This window comes from Taeniopygia guttata, chromosome 1 (assembly GCF_048771995.1).
Source record: "Taeniopygia guttata chromosome 1, bTaeGut7.mat, whole genome shotgun sequence".
NCBI lineage: Eukaryota > Metazoa > Chordata > Aves > Passeriformes > Estrildidae > Taeniopygia > Taeniopygia guttata.
In genome coordinates this window covers 90344791-90370230 of record NC_133024.1, presented here as the reverse complement: position 1 = coordinate 90370230, position 25440 = coordinate 90344791, and the positions used below count along the sequence as shown (strand labels likewise).

Here is a 25440-nt window from a genome sequence, read left to right as displayed (position 1 = left end):
CCATGCATTTGCTACAAAGGGAGTGAGAGCAAAATAGAAATCACTGTTTAGAAAAATCACATTCGGAGATTTATTTTAGTACTCTTTATTTCCTCCAACCATGGGGAAGAAACATGGTGGAACCAAAGTATTTTTTAAAAAGAACACATGCTGTTTTTTTCTGTATTCTGAAAGAAAAGATGACTGAGTGTTAAGAGTGTATCAGAGGATATATTCTATGTGGTTTCCAGCATTGTCCTCTGCATTGTTGACTCACTTCTGCGCATTGGAATTGACTTCTTTAGGTTTTTAGCCATTTGAAATACAGTTCTTGTCAATTAACTGCATTTGGCCATCTAAATTAGGACCAGTGTCCAATTTAGATCCTTGTAGCTGCAAAGCCAGTACATTTCAGGGAGGGATAACAGCAGATAATCAAAGGAAAAACATTATTTGAAAGAAGTAATACTAGCTGCCTAAATGTTAATCAATGTAGTGGTATGTTTTTACCAGTGAAATTGAAGAGGAATACATGAGATTAATGCTGAGTTTTAACAGTAATGTTTTTATTTCCACTTTGATGTTTTGAATGTTTTTGATTTAGAAATGGTAATTCAGAAGCCTTTTTTTGGTTTATGAAATCTAGCAGGGCTTATTTGTCAGAAATTTTTGGGTTTTGATACGTAACAGAGCTTATTGCTAAGCTGTTTTGGGCAATAGTAATTGTCCTGGGCCAGGTGAGGCTGTTGTTGACCACATATGGGTTTGCAGTCTGGATTGTTAATCTCTGGGGAGAAATTACTTCATATGGTCATCAGACAGTCTTTATAAAATTCATATGGTGGAAGCACTGGCTGATAGTAAATGTTTCTGTAATTCAGGGTTTTCATTTAACTGTGTCCTGATTTACTCTGATGCATTCTGTACTCTATGCCAAGTTGATACATACCCATTCTGTGGAGAAGAACTCAAGTTGTAACATTTAAATTTTTTTGTAGTAAGAAAATGCATGTTAGTAAGGACTTCTGTTGTTGACAAATCCCTGTATGTGTGGAAAAACATTCATAAAACTGTATTTGACCTGAAGCTTCAAGCCAAGTGCAAACCCCTTGTTTCACATTCCACATAAAATTAATGTTTTATTTTGTTGCAATAGTCTGTATATAAGTATCCTAGGGGAAATAAAGCAATGTCTCCAGAGACCTCTAGTGTATCCATTTAATATCTGCAGTGGATCATGACATGCACAGCAAGCACTGGAAAAGAGATACCTTCTCTAAAAAGATTGAAAACTAAGTGGGTACAGCACAACCATTGTTGAAATAAGCAGAATTACAGGGAGCAGTAAAAAGGATTTAGTAAGAATTAAATAAAAATAAATAAAGAGGGCATTTTGAGGAAGGAATTAGATTTTAAGTGGTAGACAGTTGAAATGTGGTGGCTTTCAGGAAACAATATGAATTATCTCATATATCTGGGATGTTCAAACCTGCTGATAACAAGTATACGTTTCTTGTTTCACACAGAGATGTTGCCAAGAATGCTTTGCTGCGCTGGCGTACATTTATTTATTGGACATTCCTAGGAGTGTTTGATGCTCTGGTATTTTTCTTTGGTGCCTATTTATTGTTAGACAACACGGTTGTGACCAGCAATGGACAGGTTAGTGTTGGATTTCATCAGTCAATGGTAATTTTTTTTAATGCCAATTGCAAAATTAACATTTTCACATTTAAAATTAAAACATCTGCTTTCTTCAATATTTCATGCAAGATGATAACTTTTTTATGAGTTACTGTGAGATAGATGGGTTATCTGTTTAATAAAATCTGAACTATGCAATGAAACATACTGTGTATTAGTAAGCAGAGACATAGGATTGGACACTAATTAGAAATATATAGCATAAATCCCATGTATTACTTCTGAATTTATACAGTAACTTTTCAGTTTCATACTTAACATGCATCTGATGAATATCTGTTTAACATATCAAAAGACTCTCAGTAGAGTCGTTATGAATGATCATAAAAGATCTTAAATATAACAAGCTTTTTAATAGTTTAATTATTTTTTACATGTAGCAGCTTAAAATAATCTATCTCTACTTGCTTTGCAGTCACATGAATGCAAATTTTATGAACTTTTGCATTTTATTTATTTTATCCATTGATATTTTGGTCTATTTTATTTGTGTGCTTTTTTTCTTTTTGCTACTTGCTTCTCTTCCTATCCTCAGCTAATGACAACCAGCACTCACATGGTAAGACTATTGTGGATTTGTCATGATATCCATTTCATCTTTCACTGTTCTTAAATTAAACTGTTAAAGAGCAGTAAAATATAATTTAAGCCTACAGGTAGAAATGTTCTTTATAGCTAGTCTCTAAGTACTTAAAAGGAACATTATACAAAGTATATTGAGGTATATGAGGTGTGGTAAAGAACCATGAACTTTAAAAAAGCTTTTTGCTTCCTTGCATTTTGTTATTCTGTTGTATGCTTTTCTGTAACCTACATTTTGTTGCTGACTCTGCTACAGATTTTTTTTACAGTTTATGCTATAATATGCTTTAATGGCTTTAGAAAACGTCCTCAAAGTAAGAGAGAAAATAAACACAAACACAATTTTGTTGCCTGTATGCAACGTGCACATTTGCTAGAAATGCAGTGTTCAGATATCATTAAAAACCACTTTTGTGACATCTGTCAGGGAAATGACCTTCTAGTGTGAGAGAGAACACTTGTTAAAAAGCGTTTTTCCTAAGAACACAGTGAACTTCCACTAGACAGAATTGTACACTGCACTGTAGCTTTTTTTGGTACCATTATGCTCTCTGTTGGATGTCCAAAATTCATCACCATATACTTATGGTGCTGAAAATTAGAGTTACCATACCTGTACCAATTTTGTAAACAGTTTGTATTGCAAATATTCTGACTCAGTTCCTTTCTGAAATTCTAGTCATCTTCCGTTGCACACATTCAATCTAATTCTAAGGCTCTAAAGCCAGATTAATGCCTAATTCTTAAATTTCACATGTTGAAGTCTACAACTAGATACCCATGTTAACACTTAATATGTTGCTTGAGGGGACATTCTGAGTCTTGAATGTCTGTGATAGAAAATTTGTCATTATTTTGAGGATGCATGCCAATGTTTATGTATAAAACTTGAGAGCTATTAAGCTGCAATTTAGATTTAAAGGCTTGAAAATTTCAAGTGTTCAGGAACAGTCAGAGACACTTACATGAGTTTATACACACGTGAATGCTAATAGGTGTTGATAGTTATTTCGGAGTTTTTAATTTATGCTTATATCTGGAAAAAGTTAGTGAAGTATTTGAAGGTTTGAAAGGTTTGCTACTGCAAGAAGATGTTATTATTGAACAGGTGAAAGGCAGAAAGCAGTAAAAAAAAACATAAAAGAGCTGACAGTGACACTAATGCCATGAGTGATACATAGTGATACAAGTCAGGTTCCAGATTGTTAAAATGGGTACTGAAGCAAAAATTTTGATTTTTTTTTTTCCCACAAATGAACTAATCACTATAATTGCAAAACTAATAAAAAATTGCCAAAGTCAAGACCTTTCCCATACAATGATGCCTGTCAGACTAAAATGATTGTACCATTAAGCTTGCTTCCAAACACAATTCCCCCCAAAATGTTTCTCAGTATTTAGAAATTAGTTTGAAACTATTTGCTTCCTGTTGTGTGCTATTACTAGAATAATGGAAAAAATGTACTTCTAGTTACTGAGATCTACTTCATAAATGCCTCCCTTACTGATTTTCTGGTAAGCAAAACTAAGATGCCAAAGATTTATCTCCTATAAATTGTTATTAATTTGTGATAGTGCTTTGTGTGTATGATGTTCCACTATGGATAGGACATCATGGTTGGTTGCAAAAACATGCAGTTAGAAATCAGATACAGAAGAAAGGTAAGCAGAAAGGGAGGCATTGTAGAAGTCACTGCAAATTGCAAATGTCATCTTAGTTTACCCATATAATAAAATGTACTTCCTGGGTGATTTTTTTTTCTTTTTTTCTTTTTCCTTTTTCCTTTTTCATTTTTCATTTTTTCCTTTTTTCCTTTTTTCCTTTTTCCTTTTTCCTTTTTCCTTTTTCCTTTTTTCTTTTTTCTTTTTTCTTTTTTCTTTTTTCTTTTTTCTTTTTTCTATTTTCTTTTTTCTTTTTTCTTTTTTCTTTTTTCTTTTTTTTTCCACATTTGATACAGAGTATATTAAATGCAATTAATTTAATATAGTTGAGAGAGACTAAGTTAAAAGGAATAACTGAATGAGAAATACAAAACACAGGAAGGAAGATAGGTGAGCAGAATGTTGAACTGGAACATGAAAGATCAACAAATACAGTCACAGTAGGAGGAAGGAAAGTCTTGGATAGTCTAGGAGTGGAACATAGACAAATTGTTAAGAAACTAGATGTTAACAAACAGACTTACAAAAGAATGATTCATTGCCTGAAGGCATGAGTAGTATCTTGAGACATTCAATCCCAAAAATACATTGTGAATTTTTGTAACTCACACCTTCCCATATTGCTTTGCTTACCTTTCTCTGTGCCAATGTAGCAGCTTTATGGATCTTGTCCCTGTGCTGGGACCTTACTTTCTGAGTCAGTAAGATGGGTGGATAAGGGGTTTGGTTGCAGACCAATGCTTTCTATCTAGCCTAACAAACAGACAGGGGAAGGTATTCAATAGACTCACAGTAAGTAGTTTTAAAATAGTGAAATGATTACTGAGAATAATGAATCTTTTGGCCAGTCATCTGTTTATTTTAATTTTTTTCCATTCCCAGTTGATTGCATTATCTTAGCCTAGCTTCCTAGTGATTTATGTCCTGTGGCTGGCTGTGGTCTTCATTCAGAATTTTTCACACAGAGCATATTTTATCATCTTTCCACATGGATATCCTGTCATGTAATACTGGATGAGCTCATACAGAAAAGTATAGATTGGACATAATCCACTTCAACTCACTGCTCTGTGCAGGGCTAATTCAAATCAATTTGCTGAAGGCTTTGTCTAGTCTTTTTCAGTTTTTCAGTATCTCTGAAGATGCAGATTCCATTCCAGGGCAACCTATTCCAATGTTCTTCTGTCTTCATGGTGGAAAAAATTATCACAATACCTAAGCAGAATATTTCTTCTTGTTGAAGAGGAATTTGTTCCAGTTCTTCATCTTTATAGTTCTTCAGACATTTGTGGGAAGCTGCTAGATTGTTTCTCAACCTTCCCTTCACCAGATTAAGCTCCTCCTCCCCTCTTTGCAGAAGAGCTATAGGCTGCTAAACACCTTGGTTGCCTGTCACCGATGATTTCCTATTTTTTTCACATCACTCATGAACTGAGGGGCCCAAAACTGAGCACAGTGTTCCAGGTTCAACCTCACTGTAGATGGTAATAATAAACTTTCTTCAGTGGCCATGTTCATTTCAGTTGCTGTGCAGTTTGCCTTATGTATAGAGAGAGAGCACAGTATAGGCTTGTATTCAGCCTGTAGTCCACATAACCCCACTGTAATTTCCTTTTCAGCACGGCCATTGCACAGCCAGTCACTACTCTATCATAGGTGCAAATCTTTGTACTTCTCCTTATTTAATTCCATAAGGTATCTGTTGGCCTGCTTCTCAAATCAGCAGAGGTCCCTCTGGATTGAAACTGTCATTCATTATTTCAGCTGTTCTCTATTTTTATACCACCTGGTAGTTTGCTCATGATATTCTGTCACCATCCAGCTACTGACAGGTATATTCCACTATTTCCAGCCCAGTCACTGTTCCTAGTGTGGTTGCCTGATTACCAGAAGCCAAATATCCATCAAGGACTTTTGAGTCCAGTGGTTCAACCTGTTTTGAACTCTAGTAGTAGTCCATTTAGCCAACCCCTGCTTTGTTATTGTCCAAGTGTCGAATACATTGCTAAATTCAAAATATATTGCACCCACTGCTTTTCCTTCTTAAGAACAACTCAACCTGTTGAGTTGCCTGAGGTCCCACACTGTTGCCTGCTCCTTTCCTTCCCAAGCTTTGCTGCTAAATGCAAGGAGCAGGTTTGTTAGTGAAGACTATTATCCAGAGTATTGAGTAATTGAGCATTTTCTTTGAAACCTTCCACTAGATTGTCTTACTACTCCATCGACAGACTTGCATTCTTTCTTTGAAGCAAGGATAGCTGTAAAAATCTTTTGTGTCTCCCTCAACACCCCTCAGTAATCCTAGTTAGAGCTGAGTTTTGTCTGTGATTTGTTCTGCTTTTATGCTGTTTTCTGCCTGCCCATGTTGTCATCTCTTGAATGCTCCCATTTTGCCTTTTTGTCCGTGCAGTAATATCCTACTTTGCCAACTGGATCTTCTGCTGAAATTCCATGCCTTCATGGAAGTTGTCTCATTCCTGAAGTTGTAACTGCAGAAGGAAGTTCATGAGATCTCAATAGTTATCTTTCAAAGTAATTCCGAACTCTTGGACACTTCTCTTTCATGGGTGCAATACCCTGAGGCAAACACAGTCTCTTCTAAAATACAACATCCTAACATCCTAACTGTTGCTTACTTTGCCAGTATTTCTCTGGATCCTGAACCTGATCATCTGGTAGCTGCTGAAGTCCACACAGTCCTCTGTGACAGTATTCACCACTAGTTCTTCCCTGCGTCAGCATTAATGGTCATTTCTGCCCACTTGAAAAGCAAAGGTGTTTTATGTCATTATGCAAGTGGGGAGAAAATCAAACACAAGTTAAAAGTGGAGTATCTTAAAATGAATGTGGATGTTTTTGTACTTGTATGGTTATAACATTCTTATGCTTATCTGTATTATGTTGTTGAATCTCCAAGAAAAATTGTTGGATGCCAAGGACATCCAACAGAGAAGGGAAATCAGGAAAAAAAGATGACATCCAAGAAAATGAAATGACTGCAGTTCATTTTTCAATCTCAGTGATTTGTTAATTGTGCTACTCTTGATTTTTATTAGGAAATATATGTGTGAACTTCAAGTTCAGAGCAGAGCATTGGTTGTGGTCTTTTTCTGAAATCTGAGGTGTGTACACACAGAGCAAGAAACCAGAGCACTGTGCACTGGATAGATCATGTAGGAATTTAGTTTTTGGTAAAGTGTCAGATCATGATACAAAGCAATACTATTTAATGTTTACAGAGTAAACATTAAGATGTTTACTCTGAACAATTCACAACATAGTGGACAGTATTGCCTACAACTGCTTTGGACCATTTTTTTTAGGTATTTGGAACTTGGACCTTCGGAACAGTGGTGTTTACTGTGCTTGTATTCACTGTTACATTTAAGGTAAGGTATGCTGTATTTTATCCACTGAAACGTTCTTAAAACTTGTTTTTTAATTGTTGTTTATTTATATTTGTTTCTTTGTATCACCATGCATTATTTTATTACTTTAAATAGAGAGTTTGCTATCTGTGCCTTCTTAATTGTGCTCAAATATGAAAGATGTTTTTAACTACTTCTATGTAGAATTCTTCCTTATTTGCAAATGGTATAATTCTGTTTTATCTCCTGCTGGGAATTCCTGTTGCATCTAGATAGTAATAACATCATATAATATTTTTTTTTTCAGCTTGCAATAGATACACACTATTGGACGTGGATAAATCACTTTGTGATCTGGGGATCACTGGTATTCTACATTGTCTTTTCTCTGCTCTGGGGAGGAATTATTTGGTATGAACCCTAGTATTAATTGCATTGCAGAAGTTGTTTCAGAAACATAAAGTTTTTGTGACAAAAAGGTGAAATATAAAATTAAATTTAGCGTTTATATAATGCAAAACGCTGTTTTAAACACATCATAATTGCTAACTAGAGTGATCTTCTATCAATGAATGTCTGCTAAAATCTTCTTGAAGAATGCAAGGAGAATATCAGACCCCAGGCTACCGCTGGGTTTTGTCTTGGTAGTGTCAGTCGAAAGCAACCCAAGGGTTGGTTCATGGAGCTGGCATTGCCTTTCTCAGTCAAAATGTCACAGAATAGGCTATGTCTGTGTAATAGGTGACTGTCCACCTACCTGCTGGGCTTGTGTTGGAAGCTGTTTGTAGCAGTCAGAGCTAGAGACAGGGAGCAGAACTAAATATCAAATTCATCTGGATGTCCAAGAGTCCTCTGTTTGAGCTCATTGTTTTGCCTCCTTACTTAGCAAAGTGGAGTTACTGTTGGTGTCTGACCTACTTATTCATGTTGGTAAGAAGCTTTGTAGGAATTAGTGTAACTCTTGTGCATAGCCAATTTAAAGTGTTGAGGGGGGTTGCTGTTAAAAATTCTGTGTACTTGAAACTGAATTTTTTGGAAAGGAAATCAAGTTGGAACAAGTTCAGTTCCTTACTGTGCCTGATTGCCATCAGGAGCTAGAAATTTTGTTTCACACTTGCAGAGATCTCACTTACAAGGCTATCTTTTTAACTACTGCTGGAGCCATTCTACTTTGCATTCACAATATTTTGAGAGATTAAGAAGGAGGGGGCTAACTATTGGTTGGTGATTAAGATGCCATTTAATTTAGAGAAAGGATTTGTATTTAGCAAGTGTTTTGCACATGAGTAACTACCTCCTAACTGCTTGGATATTAAGCTGCCTCTTCTTTTTTCTAGTAAGATCAGATCTCAGTTTCTTCAGCATCAGTTTGCAGAAGTGGCATTTTCCCAGATAATGTTTTCAAACCAGCCTTGCTGTGTATTAAAGATGTGACTGTGTGATTATAAAAATGTATTTCAGCTTAGTTACCTTTTTAGTATGCAAATACTATCAAATTTTGAAAACTGTCAGGAAACTGCCCTACTGGTTTTACACTGCAGTGTTGCTGCAAACTGTCCTTTGATCTTGGCTCTCAGTGATTATGGCCTCTGGTTCCCAGTACCATACAATGGTGGCATTTTCATGATCATCCAACTGCATGGGATGCAGGGAAATCGGGAAGAGAAGGTATTAATAGTATGGTTAGATAAGTATGTGGTGAATAGGATGGGGAGCATAATATGAAAGTATTAGAGATACTTATGGGAGCCTGAGAGGTATGGAAATAAGTGTGATTAACAAGCATTAGTCTGAGAATACATACAAAGGAGTGTGTCTTAGCAAAGACCAGGGGAATGGTGGGTGGGACAGTAAGAAGAAAGGTGGAAAATACCTGGGGCAAGATAAGGGTGGAGGAGCATAAACACATTAAGAATGAACTTAATTTATGCTTGCAAGGGGGAGACACTATGGCAGGGAGGGGATAGCATGATCTTTCCTGCAGTCTGGAAGACAAAAGGAAGGTAGTTATCTCCAGATGGTGCATGGTTAGCACCAGCTCCATTTGAGAAGACTGGGATGGATGAATCCCCACAAACTGGGAAACAGAACCTGAAGTATTTCACCATTGGCATAATTCTTGTATTTAATACTATCAGCCTTTCTTTTGTGTATTGAAGTATAATAATTGTTTTATCTTTTTTTCCTCCCAGGCCTTTTCTCAATTATCAGAGGATGTATTACGTGTTCATGCAAATGCTGTCCAGTGGTCCTGCGTGGCTGGGTATAATTCTGCTCATAACTGTCAGCCTTCTTCCAGATGCTCTGAAGAAGGTCTTATGCAGGGAGTTGTGGCCTACAGCAACAGAAAGAATCCAGGTAAATAATCTTTTTCATTTTGAAGTTTAGGTTTTCTTTGTATTACAAGTGTCTAATCACCTAGGCCAAGGTCAGAGATGAGATTAAACCAGAAGTTCCTCAGGTGAAAGATGCTGCCTGTTATTTACATGGTGGCACCTGAATCCTGGGGCATCACTTGTGCCTCCATACTAGCAGCCACAGGGAAGTCAGCTGATGAGGATGGTGGGAGACAGCTACATGGCTCAACATGATTTCTGATTTGAGGAGATAAGAAGGGCAAGGGGATTGGGATCTCCATAAGGGTAGATAAGAGGCACTTTCATCTGATAACATGCTGATGCCTGTTACAAAAACACATGTATTAAATCTTACTCATATCCTATTAATAATTTTTTCTATTTTATATTTTGACTTATATTTTGCCTGTTCTGATCCATTATTTATACATAAATGTGCCTTGATGTGCCCTTGGGAAGAGGATTTTAAAATCCATTCTCTCCTTTCGTCTGATAAGGAGAAATGACTGTGTAAATACAGGCCAGCTCTTCTAAGGCTGAAGAGGAAGCCAGGTTCTGTGGGAGCCATGGTGCTATGCTGGGGACATGAATAGAAAATGTCTTCTGTATTTTAATCCCAATAAACTTTTATATATTATGTACGTTAGATATGAAGGACAGTAGAGGTGTGCTGAATTTTAAACCTAATGTTACTGCCCTTGCCCTTTTCAGCCCATGAGCTGCCACCAGTAGGTTAAAAGAATGAGTTACTGACAACAGAAGGGACTAAGTAGCATTTTGATCTTTAATTGTTAAGGTACTTTGCATTAAGGGGAAAGGAATAAAGGAACTTTGCTGCCAAGGAAAATAAAATATCCCTGTGGCAAATGTAAAACCCTCTGCCACTGTTTTGTATTCCTACAATGTACGGGTGTAATAATGCCTTACTTCAGGAAAGAATAAAGAATAGCAGGAAAGCATTCCCAGGCAGATCAGTACTTAACATTTTTTCATTCAGAGATCTTAGATGTCATATGTACTACTTGTGAAAGGAGTTTACCTCAGTATAGATGCTGAATAGTTAATTTAAAAGTCTAGAGAGAGAGAATGAGCAAGGGTTAAGGTAAAGAAACAAGCTAGTAAATAAAAACACCTAACAAAGGCTTTATAGTATTTCTTACAGACATTGTGTATTAGTACTGGAAAATGAATCAGTAGTAAAGCAGACTTTGGGCTCAACACTGACCATATTAATTTTTTAAAAATATTTAGTCAAAGATCTGTGATTTTTAACCAGTTAAATTGCTTGTGTTTCTTCTTCCCTCTCTTTGTTTCTTCCTGTCTTCCAATCCCTTTGTCTAAATAACTGCTACCTTACTTTAAACATAAATGATGTGCTCGGTTGCTTCCTACAATCTTCTGGGGAAATCAGACTAAACATCAGTGCCTTTCTGTTGAGCAGTCCACCATCTTTATGCTTTCTCAGACTTCAAGCAGTCTAAGTTTCTAATGGAACAAAAGGTGACTTTTTTCTGCCTTTCTGCATGCTTGGCCATTTCATTCAAAGGACTTTATAAAGTTTATCATCAGAAGTTATTTACCATACTCATTATCTCCATTTGTGATTCATATCATCTGTATTTTGAGGAATACTATTTAGTACAGTTTTTTTCCTTCTATGCATCTCAAAGATTGTATGAATTGTTGTCATAGTCCATCCCTGTCACTATCAATTTTTGTTACTGTTCTTGTTGCGTTTCACAGAATGTTTTTGCCTCAGGATTCTACGATTCTTATATCCCTGTTTTAATCATTGGTCTGTCTTTAAACGAATGCATGTTGTGTTTCCATTGTACCTAAATAAGTAGGATAGTGGCCACACAAATAAGTGATAATTCTAATTAGGCTGATGTTGCTAGCATCATACAGAAAATGTGGTACTGGAAAATACTTCAGCAGCCTTTGAAATATATTAATCTATCTTCTCTGCTGCTAGAAAATGCAGCTTTTTTCTTTTTCAAGCATGCATTTTGAAACTGAGCTTTCCTTATGTTCCATTTTATGAAATTCTGTGCTCTTTCTAGAAAGAAAACAATACAAGATCTCTAAGTTTGACATTTAATGTAAAAGTAGAAGAAATGCTAGTAAATCTTGTTTCCCCTACAGTCTGCAAGAAAGCTGTTTTTTACTTAATATTCAGAGACAGTTGGTTTCCATTTCAGATTATATAATTTTTTCTTAAGTGGTTAAAATATGTATTTCCTGGTTCATTCCCCCCCAAAAATACATAGTCAATAAAATTTACTGTAATCAGAGGGAAAATAGTTTTTTTCACTATCGACAATTGTGACTAAAATTGTGTCTTAGTGTCTTAGGATTGGTTTGAACTGAGCTTATTAAGTACTTTTCAATGTATTGCATTCCTAAAAGTGATATTGCTTTCTTTATAACAAAAGGGCTTTGAAAACAATTGAAAATATTAACACAGGACTAGGGACCATTTCCCAAGTTACTAATTTAGTTCTACTCAGGCAATAAGAACACATTAAGCCTTTGAGGCAGCTCTTATACTTCTAATTTTTTCAGTTATTTGAGAGTCACTCCAGTGTGTGGTGAGTGATTGTTTACCATCATTAACATTTGTATGTTTTTCAGCGTATCACATATAGCTCTGGGGTTTTTTCAGAGCGTTTTTCCATTATACATATACACACACAGACATATATGTGTGTACAGATACATATATGTGCATACACATATATGTATATAGATGTGCATGTATATTGATATAAATATATATACATAGGAACTGTTGTCTTTCTTGGGCTAAAACATTGCTTCTGCAAAAGCTTTGGAGGAATCTATTGCCTTTTGGTACTTTCGGTCAAAATCTGCTTATTTCTTATACATGTAGTCTCTGCAACTCTGGCTCAGTGGCACAAACTGAATTTTGTGCTTTAACTGGTGACTGTGCAGCTGCGAGGTTTCTTTCAGCTTTTACTTTTAAAAAGCAATAGGGTATTTTAAAAAAATATATCCAATTTACACTGATTATTTTTTCTTTATTTTTCTTTCATTAGCAGCAGAATTTCAGCCACTCTGTTAGGGAAAATGTAAATTCAATTTAAATTATCCTGTTTCCATTTTTATAATTTTCACTTTGATTGACAGTGTTTCAGCAATTCCAAGTATTTGGTAGCTGAAATACTAGGGGTTTAGTTTCTAAGCTGTAAATTACTTCTGTACTTCCATCCCTTTTTAAGAAATATTTTTCCTTTTCTCTTTGTTTTTGACTGATTTTTTTTACTTTGCTTTCACTCAGTCATAAGCTTGGGCCATCAGCCATGTTATGAGATCTTTACCCTTTGCTGCACCTGGGGAAACCCAAAGTGGTCCTTTTGCCTGGGGAAGCTTCTCTGGGGACTCATCATTCTTCTGTTTCTCAGTGGGCTTAGCTGCTGTTGAACAACTGCCCTGGGTGCTCAGACAAATGCTCACCAGCAAACTTGTCAGGCTCCTCCTCTGTGGAAACAAAGCAATGGATCTTGCTGTTATAATATTTGAATGCTGTGGAAGAAGTTTCCTTGGCAACTCCCCGGCCCACCCTGCCCATAGTGTAATGAGGAAGCTTTAAGTCAGCCTTCATTAGCACCACCCCATCACCTCGGTGTGGGGTACTCCCTTCAGTGTGCCAGCTGCTCTGGGGAGTAGGGAAACGGGATGTCCATTCCTTAATGCAGGATCAATTTGGCCTCCTTGTACCACAGGCACCTCTCCCCTTCAGGGCAGGTTATTGTTAGAGGGGCAGGACACACAGCCCACAGTACTTAGTTAATTTAGTGCTTTTGAGAGTAATTTTTTAACAGAATTTTGAATGAAATTATAAATGCTCTCAAATTATTAATCTCAGGATCCAGAAATAAATAGAAACCTCATTTTACACTGGATAACTTTTACTTTTTAAGTCTGTTAGAAAATCCATCACTTTTACAGGACTTTGCTATAACAGTTACCAAATGGTACAATTCATTCACATTTCTTGTATTCATCAAGAGTCTCACTGTTTTTCCTCATCCTTGCAGAAGAGTATGAGACATAAAACAGGCCAAAATGCACTGGCGAACTGCGATGGGCCACTTCTTGAAGGAAATCTTTCACCTTCCGAGCCATAATTAGATCAAAGCTAGGTAACAGTACTGTATGTGTTGCCAATTTGGATTAATTTCTATTGGTGCTATTTACAAATCAACTGTTTCCTCCAGAGTTTTTGATGTACTTTTTCAGTATTGTTACAAAATCATTATGTTTTACTTGGAGAGCTTAGTTTTTGCAAGAGATGTTCCATGCCACAGGTAAGACTCTTTTGTCTCGGAAACTTAATCATGTAAAACAAGCCAATAAATGGATATACCCATATTCATGTCCTATAAATACATTGTATTATGTATAGGTGTTCTGTGACATTTCTTCTGTAAGAACTTCAGTCATTATTGCAGTGTGTATTCACATTACACCACAGTGTAGAATACATAAAGTCAGAGGTAGTTCTTACCCAGGAGCAATTTATCCATCATCTTTCATGTTCTCATATATAGACCAAATGCAGATGGTAACATGTGAAGATCATCATAGCGAGTTACTTGTGAATAGGACCTTGGGTCAGAAGATTGGGGCTGTGCGTGTGACAGTGTCTGCCACAGTGCTGGGTTCTTTACAGACCAGGGCATTGCTGTGTTACTGCCTCAGATGAAGATTGAAGTGTGAACATCTGAGACAGCAGCATAAGCAATGAACTAAATTCCCCAAACATAAGAAGAACCAGTAGAATGAAGTTCTGTGCTTTACGTCATCTCCTTGCTAATGCCACTGATTACACAAACAAGTAAGAAGGTACACTTTTTACTTTAATGATGCCCACCTAGATGCCATGACTGTTCCAGTCCCTTCATGCTCTCCTGACCCCAAAAGCAGCACATGAGGAACTAAGTAAAGGTGCAAAGTTAGCAGTATGTGAAAAGGACAAATGTCATGTGCTCTGTGTGTTGTAGGACTTTAAGGTAGCTGAAGGTAGCTAAAGTAGCTGATTTGCTTTAAATGACTTTTGCTGATTTGCTTTTTAATGACCAGTAGTAGTAGAAAACACCAACTTCCTTGACTAGCTTCAGGCGTGGTAAAGGCTCTTGTCTCAGAGCCATGTATAGAAAAAAGCATTTTATTTTTAGAACTAGCTATGTTAACTAAAATGCTTCACTTTATAGCTGAAAGAATAGGAAAATCAGTTACCAAACTGTATGACTACTCCCTCTTAAATTTCCAAAGCAAATCTGCTAATATGTTATCTGATTTTTATGTAATAATGTTTGGTCTATATGTGTTTAAAAGAACCCAGGCCTCACTGTGGTGTGCAGTGTTGTGTAGTTTTGTGACCTTTACAAGAATGTCTTTTTAAGAGAGCTTTCAGATTACTCTAGCTTATGCAAGAGTAGTGTTTCAAGCTTGTGATTGGCATTAAAGTGTCATATTACATTGCAGCCAAAGTTCTATAAGCTACATTATTAATATTTACTTTGTGATTTTGTCCTTTTATTACTGTGTTCTGATTAACAGGGAAGACAGGGATGGTTAAGAATACAGGATTAACTGATTTATATAGCATTCATGGAGAGATAGATAAATAAAATTCCTTTGTACCATGTTTATAATGTATTTATATGTTAGAATCCATAAAAAAAACTCCATACCTCTATACCTGGAAATTATATGTGTATTTAGTGAAAAGAATTTTATAAACTCATTGGGGAAAGGTCTGTGCTAGTTTTATTTCAGTTTGTGCACACATCCAGGCACTTGTCCTGCAGCTGTGGTATTCTGTAGTCCTGAGCATTTCCTGAGTGGAAGTGCCGATTCTGCCAAGGTGTGGTGTGATTATGTGAAAAAGATACATTTTAATGGGCAATTAGACCAAGATAATACTCAGATGTACAGTACAAATTGCCTGTATAGATTCTACACATAACCTAAGCAAGTCTAAAATTTAGTATTGCTTAGAAGTACAAAGCAAGTGCTGGAACCCTGGAACCTTCATCTCTTAGCAAAAATTGATTGTAAAGAATTTCCTCTGTTTGGAACTAACAGGCAAAGTACTCGAATCTGTCCTGTCTTAAAATTCCACATAAGTTCAGGAATAAAAAGATGTACTGGGAGAAATTCCAAAACGAAACATAAGCTTGATTTAAAACACCTTCATTTGAAGGCAGGCCTCTGTGTCTTCATCTCTTCTCTGAAGAGCCTATTATCAAGTTCAGAAGTTAAGTGTAAAATCATGCCTGGTTCTGTAAGTCTTAGTATAAAACTAATCGTGTTGAAACTGGTTGATTGCAAAGTAACACAAGGGATTATACTTTCACGCGAAACAAATATCCAGAGTGGTGATCTAGGGAAAGGTATTATTATACCAACAGGACAGTGGTCCTATGAAAGAAAACAATTATATACTTTGGGTTCCAAGATTGTCTGTTTATTGTGTATTTGTTTCCTTTTTTCCCTTTAACAGAAGGCATCGAGGCACTGTCGGGAGCACATCTCAGAATTCACACCTCTTGCCTGTCTGAAAAGCCCAAGATACAGGAGCAGTGACTGCAGCAATTCCCCAGCAAGAAGGTCTAATTCTCATTCTAAAAAAGTGATGTTTACGCAGTGGAGAGGCATTGATTATTCAGTACTTCCATCTGTCTTTGGCTGTTCAAATAAGCATTGGAGCTCCAGTGCAGGCTACCACTACAGTGGGTCAGGTTTGGAAACATCCATATGACAGAACACCAAGTCAAGCCTTTAAAAACTGTGGTTTTGTTTATTTATTTTTTCAGGAGACAGACATGTCACAGAGACATATTAAACTATATGAGATTTTTGCTGTCTGAGGTAGTGTTGATAAAACAGTATCAAGAGTTAGAAGTATGAATCCTTCTAGGCCAATAGGCCTCTTTTTATGTTTTGAACTACTGGAGCAATGAACAATCTTCACAGTCTGGTACTGTGAGACTGGTAGCACTAAAAATTCTCTTCATCCTGTGTCAAGACTTCTGTGTATTTACTACTTCTGTCATCTTTAGTGATTTTCTTTTTTACTTGAAGTGCATAGTTTCAGTCAGTGACCTACATTTTGAGATCAACAGTTTTAATTTTCAGCCAGAAGCAATTGTCTTAGTTATCTCAAATTAAATTCTCCTAAAGCATATTTAACAACTGCTGTTTCTGATTTTACTCTGTCCTTTTTTCTTTCTTTGCTCTTTCTGTAGAACAAACTGGTGTTTCCTCTGTGCAAATCTGCTTTCAAGAAACACTCTGTAATGTTCACTTCCTTGTAAGTGGCCAAATCAGGGCTATGTATAGTTTTGGTTAGTTTTCCCCTGTAGAAAGATAGGCAAAATAATCCTTGTGTAGAGTATGCACACACAATATGAAGTCAAGTTGGCTGTTAAACACGTAAATATCACCAGTGTTGGTATCTACTTATAAACTGAATGTAAGCATTTTGCCTAAAACATCTTTGAATTTATTAAAGATGCACATTACCTGGTGTTCTCACTTCCTGTCCGTACGATTGTAAAATATATATAGCAGAAAGCTTTTTTTTTTGACACAGTTTGTTGGGGTTTTTTTTTCCTTAAAAGCTGTTTTTCTGGATGAGTATCTTGCACTATCTTGATTCATCCTCTTAAATTTGATTTTTTTGGTGTCCATGTATGGTTAGATACTGGTTAATTAGCTTAGTAGATGTATTACAAAGCACACAACTATTAACTTTTGCAAGCAAACCACGAGGTGGCACACAACTGTTGACTAACAGTTGAACCACAGTTGGGATAGAGAAACTAATTTGACTGCAAGGTTTCTGTTTGAATTCCCTTAAGAATGACAGCCAACTTGCACTTCTGTTTTCTCTGCTACTTTTATGTTACCTTGCTGTTCAACTGTTAGCTGCATCCTTGTGTTGTTTTTTTTAGTCCAGTGTTTTATTTTGGGGTGCAAAAATATCTGAAGCAGTAATCCAATTTCAGTCAATTTCAGTTTGGTGGTTACAACTGGTTAATAGCCATCCTCATTCAATACCTCTGTGAGGACATTACTTAAAAATGTATTTCAGTGTGAAAACAAAGTATTTGAAATCAGACCTGCAGCATTTATTGGAAGACCTGGCCAAGACATTGTTAGTTGTCTTTCACATGGGTAAGGGTGGCAGAGAAAAATTATTTCCCTTTCTGTGTTTTAACAAGAAAAAACAGAGGCAAAATAAATTTACTTACTACTTTACTTTTTAATAAAAGAAAAAATAACTTACTAGAAAAGTATTCATATTAAACAAACAGTGATTTATTATTAAAATGCCTTGGGTCAAGCAGAGATTGTAAAGTGAGTTATGAAATCTTAAGTATACCAAAGATAACAGAATTTTACGAAGTCTAACAGTGAGCACCACAGATAAAGGTTTTTAGCATTTAACATATAGCACTTTTAAGTTTCTAAGAATATCCTTACAGCAGTAGCATTTTGAAATGCATACACATGTGTGGGTGTGTGTACATATACTTGCCATTGCAGACTTGAATGTTGGTCAGTTAGAGCTGTCCCCTACATAAAACACTGGTGTATATATTTTTAAAAAGTTAATATGGGTATACATTTTATACCAGTAGCAGTGACAAATTTCTTGTGTGTAGTTAACAAATTATTTGTAATGTATTTTTTAGAAATCTTAAAATTGCCTTTGCACTGAAATATTTTTCATACTGTAGCTATTTATAACTCTGTTTTACGCATACATTTGTTAACACACCATTTCTATTTTTTTTTAAGTATATGTTTTGAAGGCTTTTTTTATAACTATAAGTTCTGGCCACTTAAATTTATCTTAGAGTGGAGTTGTGGCTGAATGTTGAAAATCTAATGAATGTCAAATTAGAAATACAGGTCTGTTGCTCTATGAGTCTCACCCAAGTTATTGATGTTTTGTTGGGATTTGTGGTAGCAGCAATTAGAGCACTGTACTTGCAGTGCTATATTATAACTGCTAGCTTTTTTACTCTATAAAGCCTCCTGCTTTTTTACTTTCTGAGTTCTATCTTTTAGCCTTAAATAAGGAAATTTTTGCTTGATATTTTTGGAAATGCTGCATTCCTGTTCTGCTTACTAACAAAGCAGTTCATTGCAAACTTCATGTAGCCCTGCACTTAGATATTGTTGACAACATTGTTCAGGCTGAAACACCTGTATACATTTGAGAAATTTTAGTTAAACATGTCATTTTTTGGAGGAGAAAGAATGCTTGAATTTAAGTGGAAGTTTCTGCTTTGATTTAGCAATACTTTTACCTTTCAAAGTTGGTGCTGTTTGTTTGTTAAAATAGACTGTTTAATGAAATGAACATGAAACATCAACTTGGCTTCACTTGATGTGTTTTTGCTTCATTCCCTGTTACTATTGCCATGTAAACCTAGTCCACTGCAGCAGGTGTTAACTTGGGAGTATTACTGCAAAAGAGAAAAAGGATGAAAAAGTAGAAATTAGATCAAAATGCATTAGAGTGTTTTATTATGGGTGGGAGAATTTCCTCACTGAAAGGAGACAAATTTTTATGTATGAAGAAAAAAAAAAAAGAAGGAGGAAAGGTCTAAAAATCTATGTAACCTAACTTGCCTCATTTAAATTATTGCAGCTTTAACAGCATAATGTCTCCATAACTGCTTCTATAAATGTCTTGAAACTGGTAAGCACTAACCAAATGTGTGTGAAGACTTAGAAAGCATTTCAGGCTTTTTGGCCACAGAAGCTCATATATTCCTGCAGTGGCTTGTGGCAAAAGATCTTTTTGTTTTACCATGTACAATAATTGTTTGTTCAGTCACTTAATGTAAAAGCTTACAGTTTACTTTCTTGCTTGCATTAGCCTGTGTGTCTTGAACTATCTGGCTTGCAAAAACAAGAGGAAAAAAATAGCATAATTGAGGAACTGCACTAATTTTCTTTTGGAAGCCAGTGGGATCCTTGTGCTCATGCTACTGTCTGTGTTAAAAAAGCTTTAATGGAAATTTGTGAAAGTATTACAAAAGTGAAAATGTACATGATTCTACTTTGCAGAATAATCAAAAAAATCAGTTTATATAGCTTTAATTTTTTACCATATGAAAATTCACAGGATTTCAATATTCATTGTCTTTGACATAAATTCTGTGCTATGTACACTTTGCATTTTAGAGGTTCTTTCATGATCTAATGTAAAGTAGAATCTGTGAAAGTTGCTGTATGGGGCTGGGGGTAGTTATCTGTGCTTTAAACATTAAAAATGTCTGTAGTCATCGGCACCAAATACTGACACTTATTTTTAATGGAACAATTTTAGGTGCGTTTATTTGAAAATAAATCAGCCTTCAAATCTAATGTTCAGATTAAACTATACTACTTCATTTATTTGATTTGAAGAGTCAATGTCTGAATACATTACTGTAAAGTTTCTTTTCAGTGCTATTTTTATTTCTGTAGACAACCAAATATAATTTGTTTATATTCAGCCACATTTTGGATCCTTATGTAGAATATATAAGCAGGAGATACAAATCTGCTTGCAATAAATATAAACATTCAAGAATGGTTAAGTTTGCTCACAAGTAATTACAGTAATTCTAGTATGAATATGAGATGGTTTCATATTAGTCTGTAATAAAATGTAAGTATATAAAGAAAACAGAATGAGTGTTTGATTCGGTTATTGAATATATTTGTACTCAAACTCATTTCTCATACTGGAGCGGGTCCAGCAGAGCACCACAAAAATTACTAAGGGGACTTGGAGCATCTCTTTTATGAGAGACTGCAGGAGCTGGGCCTGTTTAGTCTAGAGAAGACTGAGAGGGGATCTCATCAATACCTATAAATATCTCAAAGATGAGTATCAAGAGGATGGTGACAGGCTCTTCTCAGCAGCATCCAGTGACAGGACAAGGAGCAGTGGCCTTAAAGTAAAACACAAGAAGTTTCACCTCAACATGGGGAAGAACTTCTTTACTTTGAGAGCAGCAGAGCACTGAACAGGCTGCCCAGGGGCCTTGTGGCGTTTCCCTCTCTGGAGACATTCAAAACCCATCTGGACGTATTCTTGTGTCACCTGCTATAGGTGACCCTGCCTTGGTAGAAGGGTTGGACTGGTTGAGCTCCAGAGGTCTCTTCAAATCCTACCAGTTCTGCAATTCTGTGATTTTCAGAGTGTGTGTAGCCAGCTAAAAAAACAAGCTAACAAAAGAAATTCAAAGAAGGGTATAACATGAGCTGGGGGGTGGGGGTTGTTCCAAAACTAATAGAAATTGGTACCAGTCCAGGAGGGCTTTGTTTCTCCTGCACAGATTAAGTGCTAAAGTTCTTTCCAAAGTAAACTCATAAGCTATACATGAGAAGGTCTGCTACATTGCCTTGCAATCCTGCTGTGTGAGGTACCCAGAGCTATTTCTCTTCTCTTTTGCAATGTTGTAAATTTAAAGAAGCTAAAGTTAAAAACAGTATGCTCTGACATCTGAGTTGGTAGCAGTGTTCATAGATTCTTACAGAGAGGCTGAGTGCATGGGAAGACCATGATTTTACTTCATTTAGTGATACAGTTTTACACAACTTCCTTCAGTTTCAATACCATTACAGGCTCCAAAGTACATTGGCTCCACCAGGGTGAAGGTGTCCCAGACAGCCTCCATAAAGCATTTCAGGGTGTTAGGTTTGGTCCCTCCTTCTGCTGCTCTGAGGATATGTAGAATGCTTAGACCTTTGTTTCAATATTGATTTTACACTTCCATAATACAGGTTTCAGAGGAATGGGTTTGTATTTATATGAGATTTTTATCTAAACAATGCAAAATGTTATACCCATCTCCCTTTTGTACATCAAGAAATTTTGTGTTTCTCTGAATTAACTCCTAGAGAAGGTAGTTTGAAGGGGCTTTGTAAATATGGAACATGCTTTTCTCTTTATTCATGCAAAGAAGAAAAAAAAAATGCATAGATTGCAATTAGATAGGATATTACATTGAAACTGTTTTTGAAAAAAAAAGTGATGATGTATCTGGATTTCAGGAACAACACAGTACCCATACAGACATGTTAGCACACAGCTTAATTTTGCACATAAAATTACATTTACTTAAAGGAAGAAAGGATAGAAAATAATTCAAGTGGCAAACAGTATTCTCAATCAAATACCATGTGTTTCCCATTATCTTTTCAGTTATGCTCTTTTAGTAAGCTACATTATAGAATTGATTGAAAAGTGGTTTTTGTATTCTACAGTAAGGCTACTCAGTATTTTCTGCAATATATACAACACAGCTCTATAAAATCTTTCCTGAGGGTTATCTTGATATGAAATGAGGTAGGTTGGAGACAGACTGAAGTTCCTTGGTTTTGTTTTTCAAATATTCCGATTTGCGCAGGTGATACTTTACAGGAATTTAGAAACAGTATTTGACTATTCTATTAAAGCTTTGTTGTTTCCACTGCATACAGGTGTATTAATTTTCATTTTATTCAAATGCTAAAGCAAAACCCATACCCATTCAAAGGCTTCATTTACACTAGGAAGTGATAAGATAGGGATAAAACCAAATATATCCAATAACTTGCTTCATTATGCAGATCAGTTTATCAGGTGCCTGATGTCCACATCTAGGTTTAAAAGGTTTTTTAAAAGAAGATTGCACTGTGTGATCTTTCTTTGTTAACTGGCAAGTCTGCAGTAAATTAATAATGTTGAGTCTTAATCATTTAAGTGTTGGTTTTCCATTTAAAGGTGACGAACAGTATTCAGTTTAAACCACCAAAAGGCTTGTTGTTTTCCATTATTCGTTTCAGTTAAGAAATCTCATGATGCATTATGCTTTTAAAAATACATAGGATGCAGTGTCCTGCTAGGTTCAGAGGCTTCCTATTTCAGGAAGAACTGCTGAGTATCTCCTTATTTAATGTGGGAAGAACTTATCTGTTCTTCTTCCTAACAAGATAAGGAATGTAAATATTTTTTACAAAAGTGTATCAACAACTTACATTGAGATTTCAGACATCATTTGTAAAGATACTTCATGGTGAAATGTTAACCAAATTTGAAAGCTCTGAATCTTGCCATCTAATAAACACTGGAGTCTAGAAGAGAAGGAAAAACAAATCCTTGTCCACGGATCAAGCCATCAAGTGGTATGCTGACTTTTATTTCAAATAATACTTCCAACCAAGTAACCAGCCTATAAGAGCATTTTCTGGAAAGTACTGAACAGGTTGCTTCTAGGATGAACAAAATTGCATAGCTAGAGAAAGTTGTATTAATTAGGTTGAAATCTGATTGTTTATTCCCAGTTATGAAGAGGTTGTGTGTATAATTTAATTCTAAGTTATATGTTGGAAATAAATATTTCTCCTCCTGAGTGGTTTCAGGCACAACATCACAAAGCCTAACACTGATGCAGTGATAGAGCTCAGTAACAGTTGAGATTCACTTGGCTTTTAAGTGACTCTTCTTAGAAAGTCCAAATTATGTATTAGTTTAGCACAAAAGCTATGTTTGTGCATCACTGTGTTGAAAGGAACTGGTCCAGATGGAAAAAAGCTGAAGATCGTTCCACTGTAGATTGTACATGAAGCCTAAACATGAGTCAGGCTTCTCTGTCTTCTCAAATATGGTGCACAGCAGATGATTTGAAATCCACTTTTCTTGAATTGTCCATCTGGAGTTTAACTAGGGTTTCAGATTTTAATGTCTGCTCAACTCTTGTTCTCCCTATAGGTAGAAAATGGCATATGTATGTTTACATTTCCCCTTACTTGCCTCTTACCTGATATTCTGGGATACCTCCCTTTCCCCTAGAAGTCTGTGTAACATACCACGCTTAATTCTGAAAGGAAAAAAAAACATTCCTTTTATGATTGGGCAAACATAGTTCCATGCATTTTAACAAGAGTGATCTCTCTTTTTCATGCTTTCTCAGAGGAATATTCAGCAGGCAAACCAGCAGATCTGAAGTAACATGGTCACCAGCACAATGCTTACTTGCCTTGGTTGCTTTTACACAAAAAGTACTTGATCATGTGCACAAAAACACACAAACTCTGTGTGTCCCCATCTCGTCTGGGACATAATCACTCCTCTTCATCCTGCTTTTCCCAGGCCTCTTTCTCAGCAAATTAACTAGCAAAGTAAACTCATCCATCCTTTTCTTTACTGAAATTGGGCATGTGTGGGAAATTAGCCTTCTCCCTACTGAGTCCATTCATGCAAGTTGTTTCAAAAGGATACATGGTTTCATGGGACTCATTAAATTTATTTTTTCTTATAAAAAAATGTGATCTGAAGATTTTGGGAAAATCCCAATTAATTTGTTGCAAACTACCTGTGTCCTACAATTTTGTCTTGACAAGAGAAAACGTCTGTCTTCTTACATACCCAAAGATTTTAAGCTAAAATAGAAAGGGAATGGCTATTTAAATTCTAATGCCACTGCCACCAAGGAAATTCTTATCCATATTCAAAAGATAAATTTCATTCTGATCTCCTACTGATCTGGTTCTGCAACAATCATGATTATATCCTTCAATAAACTTTGGGAAATATGCCATTATTCTGAGTCCATTGAGTATCTGGATATTCTATATCTTAGCTGAATTCCATATCTATTATTATTATTGCTGTTATTACTATTCCATATCCTATTTGAATAATGCACTTTGGCATCTTCTATATCCAGATGTACTTCATGAGAACCATCTGTCAACACTTTATTTCCAAATGTGTATGAACATTGAAATACAGAAAGTTGAGATGTATCTTAATTTCATTGGCAACTAATCCTCTCATTCGAGAAGGCTCCACCCTGACTCATTCTTTAAGAGTTGTTGCTAGAAGCTACTCGTGTTTTCCATGAGGTTAATTGCCAACCACACTATTAACTTTTTAACTGTTTCAGTCTATGAAGATTTACATTCCCCTTACATTTCACAGAGATGCACACTTACCAATCCTTATATAATTAATTTTATATCCATGTATAGAGACACTAAGTTTGGAATTCTCCTGATTTAGGGAGAAAAGTGCATGTTGTGGAAAAAGCCTGGGCTAGTGCTGCCATGCACTATAAATCCCACAATACTCTTGTCACTGATTTGTTTTTTCATCTCTATGTGGACACTACAGATGTTACATGAAAGTATGTCAACTTGAGAGTTAGGAAAGTTAATTAGAGTGGTATAAAAATAAATTTCTCTGATCCACATTAGAGTTCAGGCATCCCCATGTGGATTGACCTGTAAATCTGATGAACATCCATTTGAACATTTGCCTTTACCTCACCTTTTACATTACTGCTAACAGACATTTCATCTTTTTGTCACACCACTCTTAGAGTGTTCATGGGCTGTAAATCCACTTATTCTCTCTACCACCACATCAGATGTACTAAAAACTAACATGCTCTATTAATATTTTTAAAGAAAGTCCATGATTTTTGTTCAATCCCAAACAATTTCTTTACTGTGAGTCTTCATTGTTTCATTTCACTTGTTTCTTGGTGCACAGCCCAAAATTATGACCTAGATTGTGTTTTCCACAGAACAAGACAGGAGCACTTTTGACTTTGAAATTCTTGCTTCACATACTGCAGACCAAAGCACACCATGTTTCTAGTCCCAGGAACTTTTCCAGTCCCCTCTCCCTCTCTGCCTCTTCTTGCACAAGCAGAATTAAGTGGGAGTTTTGTATTTGGACAACTCAGCCTCAAAAATGATTC

The 25440-nt window shown here is 35.9% G+C and overlaps 1 protein-coding gene across 6 annotated transcripts in view; it reads left to right on the top strand.

Moving 5' to 3' along the window:
• The window catches only part of ATP11A (ATPase phospholipid transporting 11A), a 118072-nt gene extending 97695 nt beyond the window's left edge, over positions 1-20377 (top strand). For 2 of the 6 annotated variants that reach the window (XM_030279950.4, XM_030279937.4), the window contains 6 exons: positions 1506-1641; positions 2219-2242; positions 7251-7316; positions 7603-7706; positions 9488-9653; positions 16185-20377. In XM_030279950.4, coding sequence (XP_030135810.1) covers positions 1506-1641; positions 2219-2242; positions 7251-7316; positions 7603-7706; positions 9488-9653; positions 16185-16442 — 754 coding nt within the window. In that variant the 3' untranslated portion in view covers positions 16443-20377. Of the gene's footprint in view, positions 1-1505; positions 1642-2218; positions 2243-7250; positions 7317-7602; positions 7707-9487; positions 9654-11063; positions 11153-13713; positions 13819-16184 lie in introns of all 6 variants that reach the window. The other 4 variants (XM_030279974.4, XM_030279958.4, XM_030279984.4 and 1 more) reach the window with 4 other exon arrangements.
• The last annotated feature ends 5063 nt before the right edge of the window (positions 20378-25440 follow it).